This window comes from Artemia sp. Qi Xiang Cuo, chromosome 3 (genome assembly GCF_049724085.1).
Source record: "Artemia sp. Qi Xiang Cuo chromosome 3, ASM4972408v1, whole genome shotgun sequence".
NCBI classification, from domain to species: Eukaryota; Metazoa; Arthropoda; class Branchiopoda; order Anostraca; family Artemiidae; genus Artemia; species Artemia sp. Qi Xiang Cuo.
In genome coordinates this window covers 22,976,618-22,999,744 of record NC_142796.1, presented here as the reverse complement: position 1 = coordinate 22,999,744, position 23,127 = coordinate 22,976,618, and the positions used below count along the sequence as shown (strand labels likewise).

The window sequence follows — 23,127 nt, the reverse complement described above, 5'->3', positions numbered from 1 at the left end:
ATACTTAGAATGTGTCAATTTTATCCGACATATCTGCCAAAGGATGTTGATAATGAATTTATTCATTCTGAAATTTAGATTTTGTCAATTTTATCCGATGTATCTGCCAAAGGATGTTGATAAAAAAATTTTTCACTCTAACATTTAGAATTTGTCAATTTTATCCTACGTATCCGAGAAAAGGATGTTGATACAGATTTTAGTCACTTTGATACTTAGATTTTGTCAATTTTATCCGATGTATCTGCCAAAGGATGTTGATAAAAAAAAATTATTCACTCTGAAACTTATATATTGTCAATTTTAATCGGCATATTTGGCAAAAAATGTTTAGTCCGAATTTATTCATTCTGAAATTTAGGTTTTGTCAATTTTATTCGACGTATCTGAAAATGGATTTTTATCACAAAACATTTATAAATACTGATCCTAATATCTTATCAATTTTATTTGATGTATCTGGGAAAGAATATTGATAAAAAAATTTATTCACACTGACATTTAGATTTTTTCAATTTTATCCTATGTATCCGAGAAAAGGATGTTGATATAGAATTTAATCACTCTGATACTTAGATTCTGTCAATTTTATCAGACATATCCGACAAAATGATGTTGATAATGAATTTATTCATTCTGAAATTTAGATTTTGTCAATTTTATTTGATATATCTGACAATGGATGTTGAAAAAAAAAATTATTCACACTGACACTTAGATTCTGTCAGTTTTATCCTATGTATCCGAGAAAAGGATGTTTATGTATAATTTAATCACTCTGATACTAATATTTTGTCAATTGTATCCGACATATCTGATAAAAAATGTTGATAATGCATTTATTCGTTCTGAAATTTAGATTATGTCAATTTTATTTGATGTATCTGACAAAGGATGTTGATAGAAATATTTATTCATTTTACACTTGTATTTTATCAATTTTATTCGATGTATCTGGCAAAGGATGTTGATAAAAAAAATATTCACTCTGATACTTATATTTTGTCACTTTTATCTGACATATCCGACAAAGGATGTTGATAATGAATTTGTTCATTCTGAAATTTAGATTTTGTCAATTTTATTTGATGTATCTGACAAAAGATGTTGATAATAAATTTATTCACTCTGACACTTAGCGAAAAATGGTATTCCAACTCTTACATTTCAAGGAAAGAAATCCAAAATGAACTTTAAAAAATCAAGAGAATGTAACTCTGACAGGGTAAACCATAACAAAACACTACTGAAATATTCCAACTCTTGCATTTCAACAAAAGAAATCCAAAAATGAACTTTGAAAAATCAAGAGAATGTAACTGTGACAAGGTAAACCACGACAAAAGACTACTGAAATATTCCAACTCTTGCATTTCAAGGAAAGAAATGCAGATTGAGTTTTGAAAAATCAAGAGAATGCAACAATGACAAGGTAAGGCACAACAAAACACTACTGAAATATTCCAACTCTTGCATTTCACGAAAGAAATTCAAAATGAACTTTGAAAAATAAAGAGAATGTAACTATGACATAGTTAACCAAGACAAAACAATACTGAAGTATTCCAACTCTGGCATTTCAACGAAAGAAATCCAAGATGAACTTTGAAAAATCAAGAGAATGTAACTGTGACAAGGTGAAGCACAACAAGACACTACTGAAACATTCCAAATCTTACATTTCAAGGAAAGAAATTCAAAATGAACTTTGAAAAATCAAAAGAATGTAACTGTGACAAGGTAAACCACGACAAAACACTACTGAAATATTCCAACTCTTGCATTTCAAGGAAAAAAATCCAAAATGAACTTTGAAAAATCAAGAGAATGTAACTTTGACAAGGTAAATAACGACAAAACACTGCTGAAATATTCCAACTCTTGCATTTCACGAAAGAAATTCAAAATGAACTTTGAAAAATCAAGAGAATGTAACTGTGACAAGGTAAAGCACAACAAAACACTACTGATATATTCCAACTCCTGCATTTCAACAAAAGAAATCCAAAATGAACTTTGAAAAATGAAGAGAATGTAACTGTGACAAGGTAAAGCACGACAAAACACTACTGAAATATTCCAACTCTTGCATTTCACGAAATAAATTCAAAATGAACTTTGAAAAATCAAGAGAATGTAACTGTGACAAGGTGAAGCACAACAAAACACTACTGAAATATTCCAACTCCTGCATTTCAACAAAAGAAAACCAAAATGAAGATTTAAAAATCAAGAGAATGTAACTGTGAAAAAGTAAACCACTACAAGCCAAAACTGAAATATTCAAAATCTTGCATGTCATGAGACAAAACCAAAATGAGAATTAAAATATAAAGAGAATGTAGATGTGAGAAGGTAACGCATTACAAAACAAAACTAAAATATTAACAATCTTGAATTTCACGAAATGAATTCAAAATGAACTTTGAAAATCAAGAGAATGTAACTGTGACAAGGTAAAACATAACAAAACATTACTGAAATATTCCAACTCTTGCATTTCAACAAAAGAAATCCAAAATGAACTTTGAAAAAATCAAGAGAATGTAACTGTGACAAGGTAAAGCATAACAAGACACTACTGAAATATTCCAAATCTTGCATTTCAACGAAAGAAATTCAAAATGAACTTTGAAAAATCAAGAGAATGTAACTGTGACAAGGTAAAGCACAACAAGACAGTGACAAGGTAAAACATAACAAGACACTACTGAAATATTCCAACTCTTGCATTTCAATGAAAGAAATTCAAAATGAACTTTGAAAAATTAAGAGAATGTAACTGTTACAAGGTAAACCACGACAAAACAGTACTGAATTTAAGTTTTTTTCATCTGATTCGAAGACATGTAAAAAAAAAGTTGAAAAAATATAACATGTTAAAAAAAAGGGGGGCCAAAAAGTTGGAGGGAGGGGGCGCTCTTCGAGTTTGGGGATAAGAGGCCTTTGGGGAGTTGATGTCTCTGCTGGTTAGGGTTGTTGGTGCTTATGATCCTTGATGGTTCGTACTCATATACACCTTACTACTTGATATGCAAGAATTTCTAAGGTTTGTTCTGAATTTCATTACTAAAATTCTTTTCTTACCATCTACATCTCTCTTAGTATCAACTTTTTAGTATACTAAAACGTTAGACCCTATTTTAAATTGACAATACTGTTCAAACATCACTTGTGTATTATACAGACCACATCGGAGAGGTAAAACTAGGTCAACTCACAATGTCATTCTATCGTCGTTAGCCATTTTCATAGACTGATGCTGTTTCAAATTTATGACAAATTAAATGAGTTACTAGCCCCTTCGGGGTTACCTTAAGTGCTAACCACTTTAATCCTTTTTTTTTCTCCACCCTCACAAAATCTAATCATTAATTAAAATCATTCAAATTCCTATTCTTCGAAACATTAGTTCATATCGTCTATAGAGTTCAATTTTGCAAATTCCATATCGCTTTTTGCAAAAATGTCAATCAAAAAGAATCCTAAATATGCAATTGTACAATCTCTAGTTTTCGATTTAAAAAAAAAACAAAAACAAAAAAGTAAAGTGTAAAACTCACTCTCTTTGAAAAATCAAACCTGACTATATCCACCAAACTCGATTATACCTACCAAAAAAGATATTACCCAACAAGCCAAACTATACCCACCAAGCCAGACTATACCCAACCAAACCAGACAAGACCCACCAAACCCGACTATACCCACCAGAAACCTGTCTGGTTGGCCTTGGTAAGTCAATAACCCAAATAGCACAGGATGGAACATAAAGGAGTAGAAGTATAACTTAGATACAGGATGGAACATAAAGTGGGCAAAGTATAAGGTACTACTCTACTTGTAGGCATACATGAATTGTATTTAAATATTTAATATATAGAGGGCTGCAAAAAATCCAACGCCATTCCTATTCGATCCGGCATGCCTGGATGCAATTAAGCTATTTTGGTTCGGGTCTGTAGTCGCAGCAATAGTAGCAGTGGTAGTGGTAGAAGTAGCAGCAAAAGTGTTAGTAATATTGGTAGCCTAAGCCATTGCTGGGATATTGCTAATGCACCCCTTTGATAACCCATATGTACATAGTGTGTTTTGATCCCCTCCTCATGCCCTGATAGTTTCAAATTAATACCTTAAGCCAATTCTGAGATATCTCTGATATGTCCTGTTGATAAGCTGCATGCGCATAATGTGTTTTGATTTAACCCAACATTTCCCTCAAAAGTCCCAGAAAATTCCACATTAAAACCAATAGCCTTATTAATATTAGCACTAACAGCAGTTGTAGTACTACTACTAGTAGTAGTTGTAGTATTATGTACTTCGGGCCTAACAGTAGTAGTAGTAGGATGCAAATATTGTCTTTCAGTTTGTTCATCATCCCCCACAACAAGCCCAGTAAGCATCAACTTTACACACCAAGCCGTTCCTAAGATATTGCTGATATGGCCTTTTGACAGGCTGCATATAACCTACCAAAAGAAAGCTGCCGAAAAAAGAGAACTACGTTTAGCTTAAGCTTTTACCTTTTTCTGTTCTAGGCTTCAGATTTGCTGCTGTACAGCTTGCATCTGGTGCAGACAAAGCATTGAATTTACAACGGGCTGCAACTCTTGTCGCGAAGGCTGCCAGTGATGGTGCTAAAGTAGTTTCCCTACCTGAATGCTTCAACTCTCCTTACGGCGCAGGTACGTGGGCCCTTTTATGATGTAGACAAGATTACTTGAAAGTCTTTTTAAAGTCTTTGAAAGCCTATTTAAAGTTTTTGAAAGTCTTTTGAAAGTTTTTGAAAGTCTTTTTAAAGTTTTTGAAAGTCTCTTTGCAGTTCTTTTTAAGAATATCATGGTTGAATACTTGTCCTTGAAACTCTACTTATAGCTATTTGGTGTAGCAACTCCGGATCTGTTTTACTCTGATTTCTATAGATATAGTGGAATTCAACAGCTTGAACTTTAATGACATTGCAAAATTTTTAAAATTAAATGTGTTTTTGGAACAAACATCAAACTGCATAGTCCCATATTGTTAAATTTTATCCGTACTTTTGTTTTGAAAAATACTGTTTTTCCGTTTCTGTTACTTTTTTTTCAAATATAACCTATTTTAATGTCACTCAAACTTAGTAGTTGTGTATGAATATTCTTCTTGGATACAAGAATTTGTTCTTCTTGGATATTCTTCTTGGATACTTGGATACTAATTCATTTTGGGATACAAGCAAATTTCTGTGAGCTGATGCTTCAATGTAAACGATTCTGATTTGACAAAAATTAGGATGCATTGACTCGGTAAGTTTTCGGTCTTGTTAGACTGTTTTAAAAGTAGTGGTCAATTTTGAAAGATGGCTTTCGAACCCAAAATTTTGAGCAAACACTGCTTTATGTGTTTTAAAAGAACAATGTTCTTCAATTCTTTTTATGATCTTGAAAAATGTTATTGCAGAATCAAAACCGCTTGATACGTATTTTTGGCTGTCTTTCACTCAGAACAGCAGAAGGATGTTTATGTTATTCAGGAAAGAAGGGTCTTTGGTTAATTTGCTCCGCGATTTTTTCAATGAACATAATCAGGTTAGCGTCAAAGGGGCCAATTATAATGTCCAAAGTTTGTTTTTGGCTAAAAACGAAGAATGCCATGGCAGCTTTGAAATTCTTCGATGAGTATTCTTCCTGTTCCACTTTAAGAGCAGCTTTAGGTTGTCTTGAAAAGGAGGAGCCTTTACTCCTAATTAATCTGCTTCACTGCTTTTTAAAGAACTAAATTAGGTTGGCATCTGGTTTACTCAACTCTGATAATCCCAATGTCTGAAGTTCTTTAATTTCCATTTTATTAAAAAACATCTTTTTTAATTTCATCCTTAACTGGTAATTAAACATCAGTGCAGCTAAAAAAACAAAATAAAAAAATAAACGAATATTTTCGACTGTCTTTTACTTCCAAAACAAGAGAAGGATCGTTATGTTTCTTGGAAAAGAAAGGACCTTTGTTTAGTTTGTTTCAGTGTTTGTTAAAATATCTTAATCGATTTCACGATTTGGCTTTGTAAATTGTCCGATATTTTTAAATTCCTTTTTTATTCTTAAAAAAAAAGATCACTCCCGACTGAGTATTTTAGGCTCTCTTTCACTCCCATAACATGATAAAGATAGTTTAATTACTTGGAAAAGAATAAGCCTTTATTTAATTTGCTCCACTGCTTGCCCAAAGAACTTATTCAATTTGGCATCTGAGCTGTTTAATTTTCATAAACCTAATTTTCAAAGTTCTTTAATTACTTTTTTAGCCTTAAAAATGATTATTGGAGCTTTGGAGCTTTTGATCATTGGAGCATTTGAAATGATCAAAGGTTTCAAATGATCATTGGAGCATTTGAAACCTTTGGAGCTTTTGAATACTTGGATTATCTTTGGCTTATTCCCGCTCTGTAGCGTTGGCTATGGAAAAAAACGACGTAGTTTCGCGTAACACCAATTGTCCTGTGCGTGTAGCTGCGCCAGCTCGATTTGCTGCAGGTTCTGACAGATTTTTAGCCTCTATCAGTGCTTTTGTAAGCAATTAAATAAAAAAAAAAGTTTCAACTGAAAGTTAAGAGCAATATTAAAACTTAAAAAGACCAGAAATTATTCTTTGCATGAGAATCTGTCCCCTTCTTACTTTTTACACTTAAGTGTTAAAAGTTCTTTCAAAATCCTTCTCAATCAAATTCGACAGCCCTTGTGTTTAAGTAGTCTTTGTTAAAGAAATGTGTCAGAAAGTCATATTCTAGTGCAATGAGCAAGGGTCGAGCGGGGGACCCCCTCGTATACTGGAGACCCCCTCGTATACAGAATGATTATTGCTCGATTTAGTTGACAAAACTTGTTTTTTTTATTTAGTTTCGGATTTTTTTTCAAACCATGGAGAAAATCCCCTCCCTCCGTGTAAAAATTACCCTGGATACCCCCTCCCCCGGAAACCTTCCTCCACAGTGAACCCTATCCCTGGGGAAAATCCCTCCGCCAGAAAATCCCCCCCTCCAAAAAAAAGAAAAAGGTTCCGTATATTTTCCAGTAACAAATAATACATGTGAACAAAATACAAAATGCGTAATTTATAGTCCTTTACACAGGGATTATGGGGACGGCGTGTCATCTCAAAACATAGTGATTGGACCTTTCAGCTATGCTAAATCAAACGGTTATCTCAAAATTTTGGATTGGATATCTTTGATCGGAAAAAGGGGTTTGTGAGGGGGTTAGTTGCCCTTTAACCCTTTCGATCACTTAAAAGGGTACTAGAAGTTTTGTACTTTTGTTCGAATGAGCCCACTCCTGATCTCATACATCGGATCATCCTGATTATTGACCATTGGCTCCACATGATCATCCATGGAAAAAAAAACAAAAAAAAACTAATAAACACATACCCGTGATCTTCCTTCTGGTAAAAAATACAGAATTCAACATTTTTGTAGATAGGAGCGTGAAACCTTCACAGTAGTGTTCTCTGATATGCTGAATCTGATGTTATGATTTTCAGCATGATTGCTTGAGTTTTTGGGGATGTTTCCCCTCTTTTTGAAAAATCATCAACAAAAATTTTTCCACACAATAAGTTTTTCAAAGAAAAGTAAAGAACTCCAGTAGAAGGCTATCTTATGCTCTCACGAGTACAATACCCCTTCGAATCCCGATCCGGACGCTTTTTTTATAAACTCCCACGAGTACACCATATATGGGCATAGAGTCCCTAGGGAGAATACGTGGTTAATGGGGTCAATGACCTCTTTTTCCAAGGGCGATGTATTTGTTGTTGTTGTTGTAAGTACACGCTCGAGGCGAATGTCAAGGTGTCCAGAAATAGGAAACAGCATTTGTTGTTGTTTTGGGCCAGTGCACGTTCGAGGCGAATGACAAGGTGTTCAGAAATAGGAAACAGTATTTGATGTTGTTGTTTTCTTGGGCAAGTGCATGTTCGAGGTAAATGTCAAGGTTAGGTTAGGTAAGAAATTGATTATATAATTGGTGGGGAATTTTATTGATCCGATAACGGGAAACAGGATCACGTGTTTCCTTCTCAGCCAATCAGAGGCTTGCTTGCATATCAATTCACCCTTGAGATTTCGTATATAACGGACATGCATTGTGGTAAAAGTTTGAATCAGACACTTTTAGGATATCGAGTGTCCTTACTAAAAAAAAAAACTACTGCATTAAAAAAATTAAATTTGTCATACGACCTAAATTATTTCATCAGATACGCCAACACTTTTGAACGATCCCTTTGAAATTCTGCTAATAACATCGATGCTCAGGGTAAAAGTTTGAATCAAATACTTTTAGGATATCGAGTGTCCTTACTAAAAACTAGTTTTGTGTAAGAAAAATATGGAAAATACAATTCTCTGGTTCAAATCTGAAACTTTAAATACCTTGTTCTTTATGTTAGACTTTGACTTTTCATCCCAATTAAATTAAAAAATAAGCATTTTCAACCAGAAATAAGGAGCATTGTTAAAAACTAAGACGAATGGAAATTATCCCGTATATGAAATTAGCTACCCCCTCCGAAATACCTTGTTCTTTATGTTAGACTTTGACTTTTAATCCTAATTAAATTAAAAAATATAAAACCTTGATAATATTAAGCCTTTTAGAAGAAAAAACAAAAATCTTTAATCATCAATAAATTTCAACGACCATCCGGTTTCAGAATTCCTATCAAGTCGAACAAAGAAAAAAAGAAAACAACTATAACAAAAAAAACCCTTAATTTTAAACAGTTTTTGGGAAACAAAGTGAAAGTAAAGTGTAACTCACCCCGAAAGTAACCGTAACTCTAAAAAAAGAATTTTAATAATTATAGATACATGAAATGATTGGCTTTGTATACTGATTCCAAATACATAAATTTCCTTAGTTTTAATGTTATCTTTCAAAAGCTAAAACCTTGAGAATATTAAGCCTTTTATAAGAAAAACAAAAATCTTTAGTCATCAAGAAATTTCAACGACCATCTAGTTTCAGAATTCCTATCAAGTCGAACAAACATAAAAAATGCAGATTCGATATACTATTGAACTTTAATATTAAATATATTTTTAAAAAATTATCCTCATGTTAGGTTAATATTTTTCACTTCCTTGACGAAAATAATATCTTGATTAATATTGTCGGTAAAAATTATGACTCGCTTCATCTCGAGGGGTACACTGTTGGTTTTCTTTTCTTCTTGAATTGCCGGGGGTTCTTAACACAAAAATCCTCTCCGACTCTAATGGGTCCAAGCGTGATTTTAAGCCACGTCAAATAGCAGGGATATCAGCCAAGCTGACAATAAGCAGTTCTTTACTCTTAAATTAAGGAATATGAATAAGTCAATGAATTCAAAGAATTCATATTTGCAAAAAAAAACCAATTCACATATCGTATGTTAAATAATTGGAATCTCAAGCACTATTCTTTTAATTAACGATTTTAATAACAACTTTAATCTATATTTTCAACATGTCTTGAAACAGACAGATATGTCTTAATAATCTCGGTGATAACACGAGTGTCCCAAGTCTAAAAATTTCGTTTTTAATGGGCATCATGTAAAGAAAAACCACACAGAATCAGGCAACTGAGTCTCTCGAACTCCATAAAGCTCTTTTAAAATATAAAAGAACTACTTATTTAATACAAAAACCTCGTTTTTAATGAGAACTAAGTAAATAAAAACCCCATTGAATCAGGCAACAGAGTATCTCAAACCCCTTAAAGCTCTTTTTAAAGATACGAGAACTACTTATTTAACACAAAAATTTTGTTTTTAGTAGGCACCAAGTAAATAAAAACCACACGGAATCAGATAATCAAGTCTCTCAACCCCCGTAAAGCTCTTTTAAAATATACAAGAATTACTTATTTAAAGTAAAGTGTAACTCGCCCCGAAAGTAACTGTAACTCTAAAAACAGAATGTCTATAATTATAGATACACGAAAATGATTGGCTTTGTATACTGATTCCAAATACATAAATTTCCTTAGGTTTAATGTTATCTGTCAAAAGCTAAAACCATCAGAATATTAAGCCTTTTAGAAGAAAAACAAAAATCTTAAGTCATTAAGAAATTTCAACGACCATCGGGTTTCAGAATTCCTATCAAGTCGACCAATAAAGAAAAAACGTAAACAACTAAAAAAAACCCTAATTTTAAACAGTTTTTGGGAAACAAAGTGAAAGTTAAGTGCAACTCGTCCAAAAGTAACCATAACTTTAAAAACAGAATTTTAATAAATATAGATACATGAAAATGATTGGCTTCACAAAAAAATCAGAACACACACATACAGACAATTACACACACTAAAAAAATTACACACAAAAAAAACTAAAGCAAAAATACAAACTTACACAAATAATCATAAACAAACACAAAAAATTACACAAACACAAAAACCTACACAAACAAACAAACTTACCCACACATACAAAAAACTTACACACACACACAAACAAAAACTTACACACACACACACATAAAAATTTACACACACACAAAAACTTACACACACACACACAAAAACTTACACACACGACGGCTAAGTATATTAAAGGCTAGCTATTTTCTTGCGAAAACACAAAAAATCAGAAAAAATGCTCATGGTTCCTTTAGTAGCCACACAATTAGACTAAAAATTATAATATTTATGCACAGTTTAAACTAACTACGGCTAAGTATCTTAAAAGGCGAGGTATTTTTCTTGCGAGAACACAAAAAATCATTAAGTGGTATTAATGAAAATGACGATACATCAACCGAAAACCGTCAACGAGAACACCGATTAACCATCACCAAAGTGTCACAATACCGTCAGTGCACCAACACCCCTCGGAAAATAGGGGGGTAAAGGTCAACTGCGAAGATATTTAGCCTACAGAAAAAAATTGCTCATTGTTCCTTTAGTAGCGTCGCAATTAGACTAAAAATTACGATATTTATGCACAGTTTCAACTAACTACGGCTAAGTATGTTAAAGGCGAGCCATTTTCTTGCGAGAACACAAAATCAGAACACACACACAAAAAAACATACACACACACAAAAAAATAAAACACCAAAATCAAATAAAAACGCAAACTAAATATGAAACGAAAACTTATAAAAAAAAAATAAAACACTTACACAAACAAACACAATTACCCACACACACAAAAAACATACACACACAAAAACTTAACCAAACACAAAAAATTACACACACACAGAAAAACTAAAACACACATAAAAACTTACAAACACATAAAATCTTACACACACAAAAAAACTTACACACACACACAAAAAACTCACACACACACACACACACACACACAAAAACTAGCACACACACACACACACAAAAATTTACACACACACAAAAAGTTACACACACACACACAAAAACTTACACACACGACGGCTAAGTATGTTAAAGGCTAGCTTTTTTCTTGCAAAAACACAAAAAATCAGAAAAAATGCTCATTGTTCCTTTAGTTTCCACACAATTAGACTAAAAATTACGATATTTATGCACAGTTTCAACTAACTACGGCTAAGTATCTCAAAAGACGAGGTATTTTTCTTGCGAGAACACAAAAAATCATTAAGTGGTATTAATTAAAATGATGATACATCAACCGAAAACCATCCACGTGACCTCCGATTAACCATCACCAAAGTGTCACAATTCCGTCAGTGTGCCAACACCCCTCGGAAAATAGGGGGTAATGGTCAACTGCGAAGATATTTAGCCTACAGAAAAAAAATTGCTCATTGTTCCTTTAGTAGCCACGCAATTAGACTAAAAATTACGATATTTATGCACAGTTTCAACTAACTACGGCTAAGTATGTTAAAGGCGAGCCATTTTCTTGCGAGAACACAAAAATCAGCATACACACACACAAAAAATCACCATAACACTAGAAATTACACAAACACAAAAACTTACTAGCTCACCAAAAATTACAAACACACACTTACATACACACACACAACCACTTACCCACACACACACAAAAAATTACACACACACACACAAAAACTTACACACACACAAACAAAAACTTACATCACACACACAAATACTTACACACACACAAAAAACTTACACACACACAAAAACTTACACACACACAAAAAAACTTACACACACACAAAAACTTACACACACACAAAAACTTACCCACCAACACAAAAAACTTACACACACACACACACACACACACACACACACAAAAAAACTTACACACACACACACACAAATTTACACACACACAAAAACTTATACACACACACAAAAACTTACACACATAACGGCTAAGTATGTTAAATGCTAGCTATTTTCTTGCGAAAACACAAAAAATCAGAAAAAATGCTCATTGTTCCTTTAGTAGCCACACAATTAGACTAAAAATTACGATATTTATGCACAGTTTAAACTAACTACGGCTAAGTATCTTAAAAGGCGAGGTATTTTTCTTGCGAGAACACAACATATCATTAAGTGGTATTAATGAAAATGATGACACATCAACCGAAAACCGTCAACGAGAACTCCGATTAACCATCACCAAAGTGTCACAATGCCATCAGTGCGCCAACACCCTTCGGAAAATTGGGGGTAAAGGTCAACTGCGAAGATATTTAGCCTAAGAAACTAGAATATGACATTACAACCCTTCGCTAATAACTAGTGAAAACCAAGAACTCAAACGCAGATGAACTACTGTTCGCTATTTACTACATTGCAACTACTGCTGCAACATGATAACTTGATAATCATTTCTAATTTTAACAATTCCTTGCATACATCCTTCAAACATAATAAACTCAGCCTTGGAGAGATTTGAGATTGAGCACTAAATTAAACAAATGAAAGAATTCACATTTTAGAGTCAAAAAGTGCACACAAAAAAGCAAATATAATAGTCATTTAAAATCTCCCTTCCCCCCAAACTCAAAAATTTCTCTTTCTAGTCCTTAGACTTTTGAAGCATAGTAAACTTGATTACGATATGTAATTTGTAGGGCCGATGATGTTTTCCTTCAAAAAACTTTCTCATACAGCTAACCGTTGATGTGAAACTATAAAACTAATTCATTTTAAATATTTGCAATTGGAATAAAAAGCAAATTCTGTGGGGGGTGTACTAGCTACCACAGACCCAAATGGGCTGAATTCACATTTTAGAGTTAAAAAGTGCACACAAAAAAAAGCAAATATAATAGTCATTTAAAATCACCCTTCCCCTCAAACTCAAAAATTTCTGGGGGAACGTATTTTCAAGGTTTTATTCTAAGTGAATGGTCTTACCTTTCAGGAGTGAGGAGTCGTTCTCACAGGATTGGGAATAAAAGTCAAACTTAAGCGCAAAGAGCGAGAAGTTTTAGTGTTGCTTCTTACTTCCAACTGAAAACTTATTTTTTAATTTGATGTTTTACCTTTTTTTAAATAATACCATGAATATCCGTTTGAATAGACCCTCTCTTATCAGTTTAATTCGATTTGAGTACTGGTACGATTCGAACAGCAAACATTCTTTCTAGTCTTTAGAATTTTCAAGCACAGTAAACTTGATTACGGTATGCAGAATAATTTTTGTTCGTCTTAAGTTTTAGTGTTGCTTCTTACTTCCAACTGAAAACTTTTTTTTTAATTTGATGTTTTACCTTTTTTCAAATCATGCCATAAATATCCGCTTGAATAGATCCTTTCTTATCAGTTTAATTCGATTTGAGTACTGGTTCGATTCGAACAGCAAACATTCTTTCTAGTCTTTAGACTTTTCAAGCACAGTAAAATTGATTACGGTATGTAATTTGTAGGGCCGGTAGTGTTTTCCTTCAAAAAACTTTCTCGTACAGCTAACCATTGATATGAAACTATAAAACTAATTCATTTTAAATATTCGCAATTGGAATAAAAAGCAAATTCTGTGGGGGCGTACTAGCTACCACAGACCCAAATGGGCTGAATTCACATTTTTAGAGACAAAAAGTGCACACAAAAAAGCAAATATAATAGTAATTTAAAATCCCCCTTCCCCCCAAACTCAAAAATTTCTGGGGGAACATATTTTCATTGTAGTTTGAATATTTTCTTTGATAAACACACTGAAAAGCCATATTAAGAGCTAAATTTGTGAGTTTTTCACTGACAATTCCTTTTTTAGCCAAGCCTTAACCTCCCTAATTGAAAGATATGAATTATAATCAAGGGAACATAGTTCATCGTATTTTACATATTTTTGGTTGGAAAACACACTGAAAAGTCGTATTATTTGAACTTACATCAAACGTTGGAGAGCATACATTTGAAGAACTATCCACTATTTTTTTATCTTGTTCTATATTTCAGCTTATACTGATTTTTAAACCTTTCAAAGCCCTGAAATATACTAACCTAACGGTTATTTATTTACGAAAATCGTGCTAGGTGACGATTTTAGAACAATAATTACCTTCTATTTATCACTTAACACTCACGGGAATTATCTAATAACACTCACGGGGAAAGGATTCAAGACAAAAATTCTTACATCATATAGTGTAATTGCGTCAAACGATGCATGTTCAATACAGATTAAAACCGGAAAAGAACTGAAACGCATAAAAATAAGAAAAAAGGAATTGCAACTAATCATATGCAGAGCGCTAGTGCTGCCTAAGTAAAGAACGATGTGGGACACAATATGTTGTTTTTTTGGTTTTTTCTTCATAGCCGGGCACTTCGTATAGAAGGAATCGTCACAGAAACTTTGAAAAGGGCTCATTTGATTGGAAATTAAAGTGGATAGCGCCCAATTCACAGGAGGGGGCGTGAAAACTATGGTTTTTAACTTTGATATGCAAGACTAGAAAGAAAAGTCTTTAGGTGTGGGTCTGCCACCTGCCGCAACCCTCGCTCTTGAAATCCTCCACCCCACTCCCTTCCCCCAAACTCAAATTTCCCAGAGGATTTTAAAATCCCCCTTCCCCCCAAACTCAAAAATTTCTAGGAACGTATTTTCATCATATTTAAATATTTTCGTTGGAAAACCTGCTTGCCGAAGCGCTAGTGCTGCCTAAGTAAAGAAAGATGTGGGCACAATATTTTGTTTTTGGTTTTTTTCTTCATAGTCGGGCACTTCGTATAGAAGGAGTCGTCACAGAAACTTTGAAAAGGGCTCATTTGATTGGAAATTAAAGTGGCTAGTACCCAATTCACAGGAGGGGGCGTGAAAACTATGGTTTTTTAACTTTGATGTGCAAAACTAGAAATAAAAGTCCTTAGGAGTGGGGCTGCCCCCCGCCTCAACCTTCGCTCTTTGCCGTAACTATAAAAAACGGAAATTCAGTAGCTAGTACGTATTTTCATCGTATTTTAAATATTTTCGTTGGAAAACACACTGAAAAGCCATATTAAGAGCTATATTTGTGAGGTTAGGTTAGGTTAGGTCTAGGAATAGCAGGTTAGGTTAGGTTAGATTAGGTTAAGTGGCAAGTGGCTAGTACCCAATTCACTGGTGGGGGCGTGAAAACTTTGTTTTCTTAACTTTGATGTGCAAAAGTAGAAAGAAAAGTCCTTTGGAGTGGGGCTGCCACCCGCCTCAACCTTCGCTCTTTGCCTTAACTATAAAAAACGGAATTTGAGTAGCTAGTACGTATTTTCATCGTATTTTAATTATTTTCGTTGGAAAAAACACTGAAAAGCCATATTAAGAGCGACATTTGTGAGGTTAGGTTAGGTTAGATCTAGGAATAGCAGGTTAGGTTAGATCAGGTTAAGTGGTCGGCCAGTTAACCTAATCTAACCTAACCTAACCTGCTATTCCTAGACTTTTCTAAAGACTTTTCTAGACCCACTCCTAAAGACTTTTCTTTCTAGTCTTGCATATCAAAGTTAAAAAACCATAGTTTTCACGCCCCCTCCTGTGAATTGGGTACTAGCCACTTGCCACTTAACCTAATCTAACCTAACCTAACCTGCTATTCCTAGACCTAACCTAACCTCACAAATATAGCTCTTAATATGGCTTAATATGGCTCTTAATATATATATAGATATATATATATATATATATATATATATATATACACATATATATATATATATATATATATATATATATATATATATATATATATATATATATATATATATATATATATATATATATATATATATATATATATATATATATATATATATATATATATATATATATATATATATGTATATTTATATATAGAAGTGACGTCAAGGTAATAAGCGAGCAAGAGCCAGAGGCCTGGGTAAGGTTGGCAATGTATTTAAGAAGATTAATTTAAAAAACTTTTTCCACAAGATAAGTTTTTCAAAGAAAAGTAAAGAACTCCATTAAACAAAAAATGAGCAACAATACAATCAAATAAGCTACCAAGCGTGAAACTACCACAAATCAGCATCGATAAATAAATGAAACCCAAAACGAACAGAAATTACAATAAATAACCGAGTCAAACTCAAAATGAGCAGAAATTAACATAAGTTAGGCGTAACACTCCTAAGCCTTCCCAAGGCCAGAACAAAATTTACACTTTACAGAAAAAATACAAATGAATGTGCATTGTCAGTTTAATATGCATATACTGATATTTAGTAATCAAAATGTTAAAATTATTTGATTTATTGAAGTTATAAAAGTAAAAACATTTATATTTTTTTCAGTAGAGTGCAAATTTTGTTCTGGCCATGAGAAGACGTAGGGATTTTGAGACAAACTTCTGTTAATTTCCTTTCGTTTTGAGCTCGAATCGGTTATTTTTTTGATTTCTGTTCGTTTTGCGTTTCATTTATTCATCGATGCTGATTTGTGGCAGTTTCAAGTTTGGTATATTGTTTGATTTTGTTTTTGCTCATTTTTGTTTAATGGAGTCTTTTACTTTTCTTTGAAAATATGTGTTTTGTGGGAAAAGTTTTTTAAATTAATTTCTGTTCGTTTTCTATTGACATAGTCTTTTCAAGGAAAAAGAAAATAATACTTTAAATCTATTCGTTTTTTAAGATTTTATAGTTTGGCCTTCTATTTGTATGGCGGAGAAACATTTTCAGCAATTTTTAACAACAAAACCTTTTTTTTAAATATGGACACAAATATTACTGTTTAATTTAGTTTCATACCTCCTCTTGTTGACCTGAAATGGAAAACTTGATGCCATTCGTAAAAAATCTGTTTACTTTCTTTGATAGCTTGGATACACTTACTCTATTTTGATTTGGTTAAATTTTAAGAGCAGAAATGGGAGGGTTGGCGAATAGGATGGGCGTGGGAGAGTGGGAGTGGAAGGTGGATTAGTTGCCCTCACATCACTTTCGAATATTAAAAAGGGCATCAGCCCTTTCTATTTTCAATCGAATGAGCCCTTTTCGAAGTTCCCACGACAACTTCTTCGATACGAATTGCCCTGTTCTAAACAACAGTAACAACAAAAAATACTACATTATACCCACTTCGATCTTTACTATAAAAATGTCAAGCCTTCCAATTACTTTCGACTATTAAAATGAGCACTAGGCCTTTCGATTTCCAATCGAATGAGCCCTTTTGGAAACGACAACACTTTGTATATACACCTTATATGCCCCCAGGGCATAAATTACAACCCTTACCCTAAGGTCTGTTAGGGTAGTTGTCATCCTCTAAGACAGAATTTCCAGAACTTTCAACTACGTTAAATAACATGGCTATCTCAAAATTTTTATTGGTTGTGTTTGGGGAAATGGTGGGCGTGAGAGGGGTGTTAGTCGCCTTCCAATCACTTTCGAATATTAAAAAGGGCACAAGCCACTCCAATTCCAATTGAATGAGCGCTTTTCGAAGTTTCTACGGCAACTTCTTCGATACGAAGTGCCCTTGCTCTAAAGGAAAACATTAATAAATAATACATTGTGCCAACATCGTTCTTATATGCCCCCAGGGCATAACTTAAAACCCTTGCCCTGAAGGTTGTGGGGAAGTGTCCTCCTCTTTACTTAGTCCCCGTTTCTTGTCTCGTTCTCTAGTGTCCCCGTTCTTTACTTAGGCAGCGCGATCGTGATGCCTATGATTTATACAACAACTTTCTACATAAACCCTATATGCCCCCAGGGCATAACTTTAAACCCTTGCACTGAGGGCTCTGAGGGGGTTATCATACTAAAATACCTAATTTCCAGATTGTTCAACTACGTTGAACAAAATGGATATCTCAAATTTTTGATTGGATGTGTTTTGGAAAATGGTTGGCGTGAGAGGGGTGTTAGTCGCTATCCAATCACTTTCAACTTTTAAAAAAGGCATTAGCCCTTTCAATTTCCAATTGAATGAGCCCTTTTGAAGTTTCTATGACAATGGTAGTAGTAGTGACCCTAGTACTCCAGAACGAACTCCTTATATGGGCATAGAATACGGAACGAACTCCTTATATGGGCATAGAGTCAACACGTTGTTAATGGGGTCAATGAACTCTTTTTCCAAGGTCGATTTATTTTATGTTTCTATGTGTAATAACTCCGGAACGAAGGTTGCACATGCGCATTGAATTCTAACGGGAACAATGTTATTGATCTAGGACTCGAGTGGGAAGTGAATTTTCGAGAACTTAATTGCGTAATCGATCGCGAATGTCATTGTGTTCCGAAATAGTATTTTTTGTTGTTGCTCTCGAGCCAAATGTTATGAGTTTCCCGGAAACAGTGAGATCACGTGTTTCCTTCTCAGCCAATCAGAGGGCTGTGTTTACATAGTATCGGCGGAGTGACTACAAAGAAAGGATTTCCAACTTTCTCACTTGGAAAACCATAAACCACGTAGTCCTGTCACGAGTAGCACCTGTGAACTTGATTTACATGATCGCTAGGGGAAATTATTGATTCACGAAAGGGAGAATTAAGAAACATTAAGGCTTTTTTAATCTTAGGTCTGTGGGATAAACGTTCTTTAGGTCAGAGAGAAAAATTAATATTCTATCTTTAAATAGGGCTTCATCGATCTTTGGTGTCAGGAATCATAAATTATATCACTTGTTATCACGGAATTATGCGGGAGTCTACAGAGATAGAAATTCTATTTCTAAATATGGGTTCACGGAGTTTTAAGTTGGAGAGATAAATTGATATTATAACGAAACCCTAATAGTTTAGCTAGGAACATTTAGGAGATGAAGAGACTAACGTAGGAAAGGGTTTCCTAGAAATTTGAAATGTGTTAGCGCAGGGATGCCAAACAAAAGGAACACGCTGAAATTACGTTTAGGGATTATTTGGGCGAAACGGTTTTAGACATTTTAGGGGATTATTTCGACGAAACAGTTAGTTTCGAAGTTTCTACGGCAACTTCTTCGATACGAAGTGCCCTTGCTCTAAATGAAAACATTAATAAATAATACATTGTGCCAACATCGTTCTTATATGCCCCCCAGGGCATAACTTAAAACCCTTGCCCTGAGGGTTCTGGGGAAGTGTCCTCCTCTTTACTTAGTCCCCGTTTCTTGTCTCGTTCTCTAGTGTCCCCGTTCTTTACTTAGGGAGCGCGATCGTGATGCCTATGATCTATACAACAACTTTCTACATAAACCTTATATGCCCCCAGGGCATAACTTTCAACCCTTGCACTGAGGGCTCTGAGGGGGTTATCATACTAAAATACCTAATTTCCAGATTGTTCAACTACGTTGAACAAAATGGATATCTCAAATTTTTGATTGGATGTGTTTTGGAAAATGGTTGGCGTGAGAGGGGCGTTAGTCGCTATCCAATCACTTTCAACTTTTAAAAAAGGCCATTAGCCCTTTCAATTTCCAATTGAATGAGCCCTTTTGAAGTTTCTATGACAATGGAAGTAGTACTGACCCTAGTACTCCAGAACAAACTCCTTATATGGGCATAGAATAGGGAACGAACTCCATATATGGTTATAGAGTCATTAGGGAGAACACGTGGTTCATGGGGTCAATGAACTCTTTTTCTAAGGTCAAGGTTTTTGATGTTTCTTTGTGCAATAACTCCGGAAAGAAGGTTGCACCTGCGCATTGAATTCTAACGGGAACAATGTTATTGATCTGGGACTCTAGGGGGAAGTGAATTTACGAGAACTTAATTGCGTAATCGTTCGTGAATGTCCTGGTGTCCCGAAATAGTATTTGTTGTTGTTACTCTCGAGCCAAATGTTATGACTTTCCCGGAAACAGTTAGATCACGTGTTTCCTTCTCGGCCAATCAGCGGGCTTTGTTTACATAGTAGCGGCGGAGGGAATATAAAGAAAGGTTTTCCAACTTTCTCACTTGGAAAACCATAAACCACGTAGTCCTGTCACGAGTAGCACCTGTGAACTTGATTTACATAATCGCTAGGGGAAATTATTGATTCACGAAGGGGAGAATTAAGAAACATTAAGGCTTCTTTAATCTTAGGTCTGAGGGGTAAACGTTCTTTAGGTCAGAGAGAAAAATTAATATTCCATTTTTAAATAGGGCTTCATCGATCTTTAGTGTCAGGAAGCAGAAATGACATCACTTATTATCATGGAATTATGCGGGTGTCTAAAGAGATAGAAATTCTATTTCTAAATACGGCTTCACGGAGATTTAAGTCGGAGAGATAAATTGATATTATAACGAAACCATAATAGTTTAGATAGGAACATTTATAAGATGAAGAGATTAACGTAGGAAAGGGTTTCCTAGAAATTTGAAATGTGTTAGCGCAGAGATACCAAACAAAAGGAACACGCTGAAATTACGTTTAGGGATTATTTGGGCGAAATGTTTTTAGACATTTTAGGGGATTATTTCGACGAAACAGTTAGAGACATTTTGAAAGAAGATTTTAGGAATGGTTTTAGAAGAGAATTTGAGGGTGAAACTCTGTGGTCGTTATAATACAAAAGTTCCATTTGAACAGTGTTGTGAGGTCCTCTACCCCAACCCCAAAGGGTTCCGATCCCCCGCCCCCACCCCGAAGGAAGCCCCCGGTACTTAAAGGTCTCCTCAAGCTCCCAAAGAGCCCCAGCCCCCCAAACGCCCTACTCAGACCCTCAAAGGCCCTCCTCTGGTCCTCAAAGGGCCCCCGAACCCCCAAAGGGAACCCCGGACCCCAGAGGCCCTCCCCCCGGTCCTCAAAGGTCCCCCGGGCCCGAGAAGCGCCGCGGGGCAGGAATGCGCCGCATGGGGATGCGCCGCATGGGTATGCGCCGCAGGTCGGGGACGCGCCGCAGGGATGTACCGCAGGGATGCGACGCAGGGAAGCGCTGCAGGGAAGCGCCGCAGGATGCGCTGCAGGGATGCGCCGCAGGAATGCGCCGCTTTTTCTTAGAGTTCTATTTTACTTTAATTTTAGTTAAGAGTTTGATGTTTTACCTTTGAGTTTCAGTTAGAGTTCTAGTTTATTTTTAGTTAAGAGTTTAGATTTTTTAGATTAGAGTTTTATTTGAAGTTCTAGTTTAGTATATTTTTATTTAAGATTTTATAGTTTTACCTTAGAGTCTTAGCTTAGAGTTTTTTTTAGAGTTCTAGTTTAGTTTAATTTTAGTTAAGAGTTTGATGTTTTACCTTTGAGTTTCAGTTAGAGTTCTAGTTTTGTTTATTTTTAGTTAAGTATTTAGATTTTTTAGCTTAGAGTCTTTGATTAGATTTTTTGATTAAGTTATAGTTTTGTTTAGTTTTATTTAATAGTTTAATCTTATAGTCGTAGCTTAGAGTTTTTGTTATAGTTCTAGTTTATTTTATTTTTATTTTAGAGTTTAGAGGTTTAGCTTAGTCTTAGCTTAGAGTTTTTTTTTTAGAGTTCTAGTTTAGTTTAATTTTAGTTAAGAGTTTGATTTTTTTGTTACCTTTGAGTTTCAGTTAGAGTTTTAGTTTATTTTTAGTTAAGAGTTTGGTGTTTTACCTTAGAGTCTTAGCTTAGAGTTTTAATTTGAGTTCTAGTTTAGTTTAGTTTTAGTTAAGACTTTAGAATTTTATATTAGAGTTTTTTTTGTTAGAGTTATAGTTTAGTTTAATTTTATATAATAGTTTGATTTTTTTAACTATTAGTTTCAGTTAGAGTTATATTTTAGTTTTAGTTAAGAGTTTAGAGTTTTTAGCTTAGAGTTTTTATTGAAGTTCTAGTTTAGTTTAGTTTTAGTTAATAGTTTAGAGTTTTAGCTTAGAGTCTTAGCTTAGAGTTTTTGTTATAGTTCTACTTTAGTTTAATTTTAGTTAATAGTTTGATGTTTTAACTTTGAGTTTCAGTTAGAGTTTTAGTTTAGTTTTAGTTAAGAATTTAGAGTTTTTATCTTAGAGTATTAGCTTAGAGTTTTTGTTTGTGTGTGTGTGCGAGTTTTTTTTATGTGTGCACATATCAATTATATTTTCCAAAAATAATATAAAATTTTCGTGTGTGTGGGTTTGTGTAATAAGTTTTTGTAAGTGTGTAAGTTTTTGTGTGTGTAAGTTTTTGTGTGTGTGTGTAAGTGTTTTTTTTGCGTGCGTTATTTTTTGTTTTCGTGTAATTTTTTTTTGTTTATTTAAGTTTTTTGTGTGTGTAATTTTTTTGTGTGTATGTAATTTTTTTTTTGTCTGTAATTTTTTGTGTTTGTGTAATTTTTTTTTTGCGTGTGTTAGTTTTTGTTTTTGTATTAGTTTGTTTTTTTGTTTAAGTTTTTGTGTGTGTGTGTAAGTTTTTGTGTGTGTGTATTTATTTGTGTGTACGTTAGTTTTTATGTGTGTGTTATTTTTCGTGTGTGTGTGTAAGTTTTTTTTGGTTTGTAAGTTTTTTTGTTTTTTTAAGTTTTTTTGTAATAAGTTTTTGTGTTTGTTTAAGTTTTTGAGTGTGTTTAAGTTTTTTTGTGTGTGTGTAAGTTTTTTTGTGTATGTGTTTTTTTTTGTGTGTAAGTTTTTTGTGTGTATGTAAGTTTTTGTGTGTGTGTAAGGTTTGTTTTTTTATGTTAGTTTGTGTGTTTTTTTTGTGTGTTTTTTATTTTTGGTGCGTGTTAGTTATTTTGTGTGTGTGTGTTTTATTTTGATTTTGTAAGTTTTTTTTTGTTTGTTATTTTTATTTTTTTATTTAATTTTTATTTGTGTTTAAGGTTTTTTTTTGTATGTAATTTTTTTTGTGTATATAAGTTTTTGTGTGTGTGTA

At 33.8% G+C, this 23,127-nt stretch overlaps 1 protein-coding gene across 1 annotated transcript in view; it reads left to right on the top strand.

Annotated features, from left to right (window-relative positions):
- Positions 1–23,127, top strand: part of LOC148953879 (omega-amidase NIT2-like) — an 88,147-nt gene that overhangs the window by 12,055 nt on the left and 52,965 nt on the right. The window contains exon 2 of the mRNA XM_089085674.1: positions 4,542–4,688. Within this exon, the coding sequence (XP_088941800.1) occupies positions 4,542–4,688 (147 nt within the window). The remainder of the gene's footprint in view (positions 1–4,541; positions 4,689–23,127) is intronic.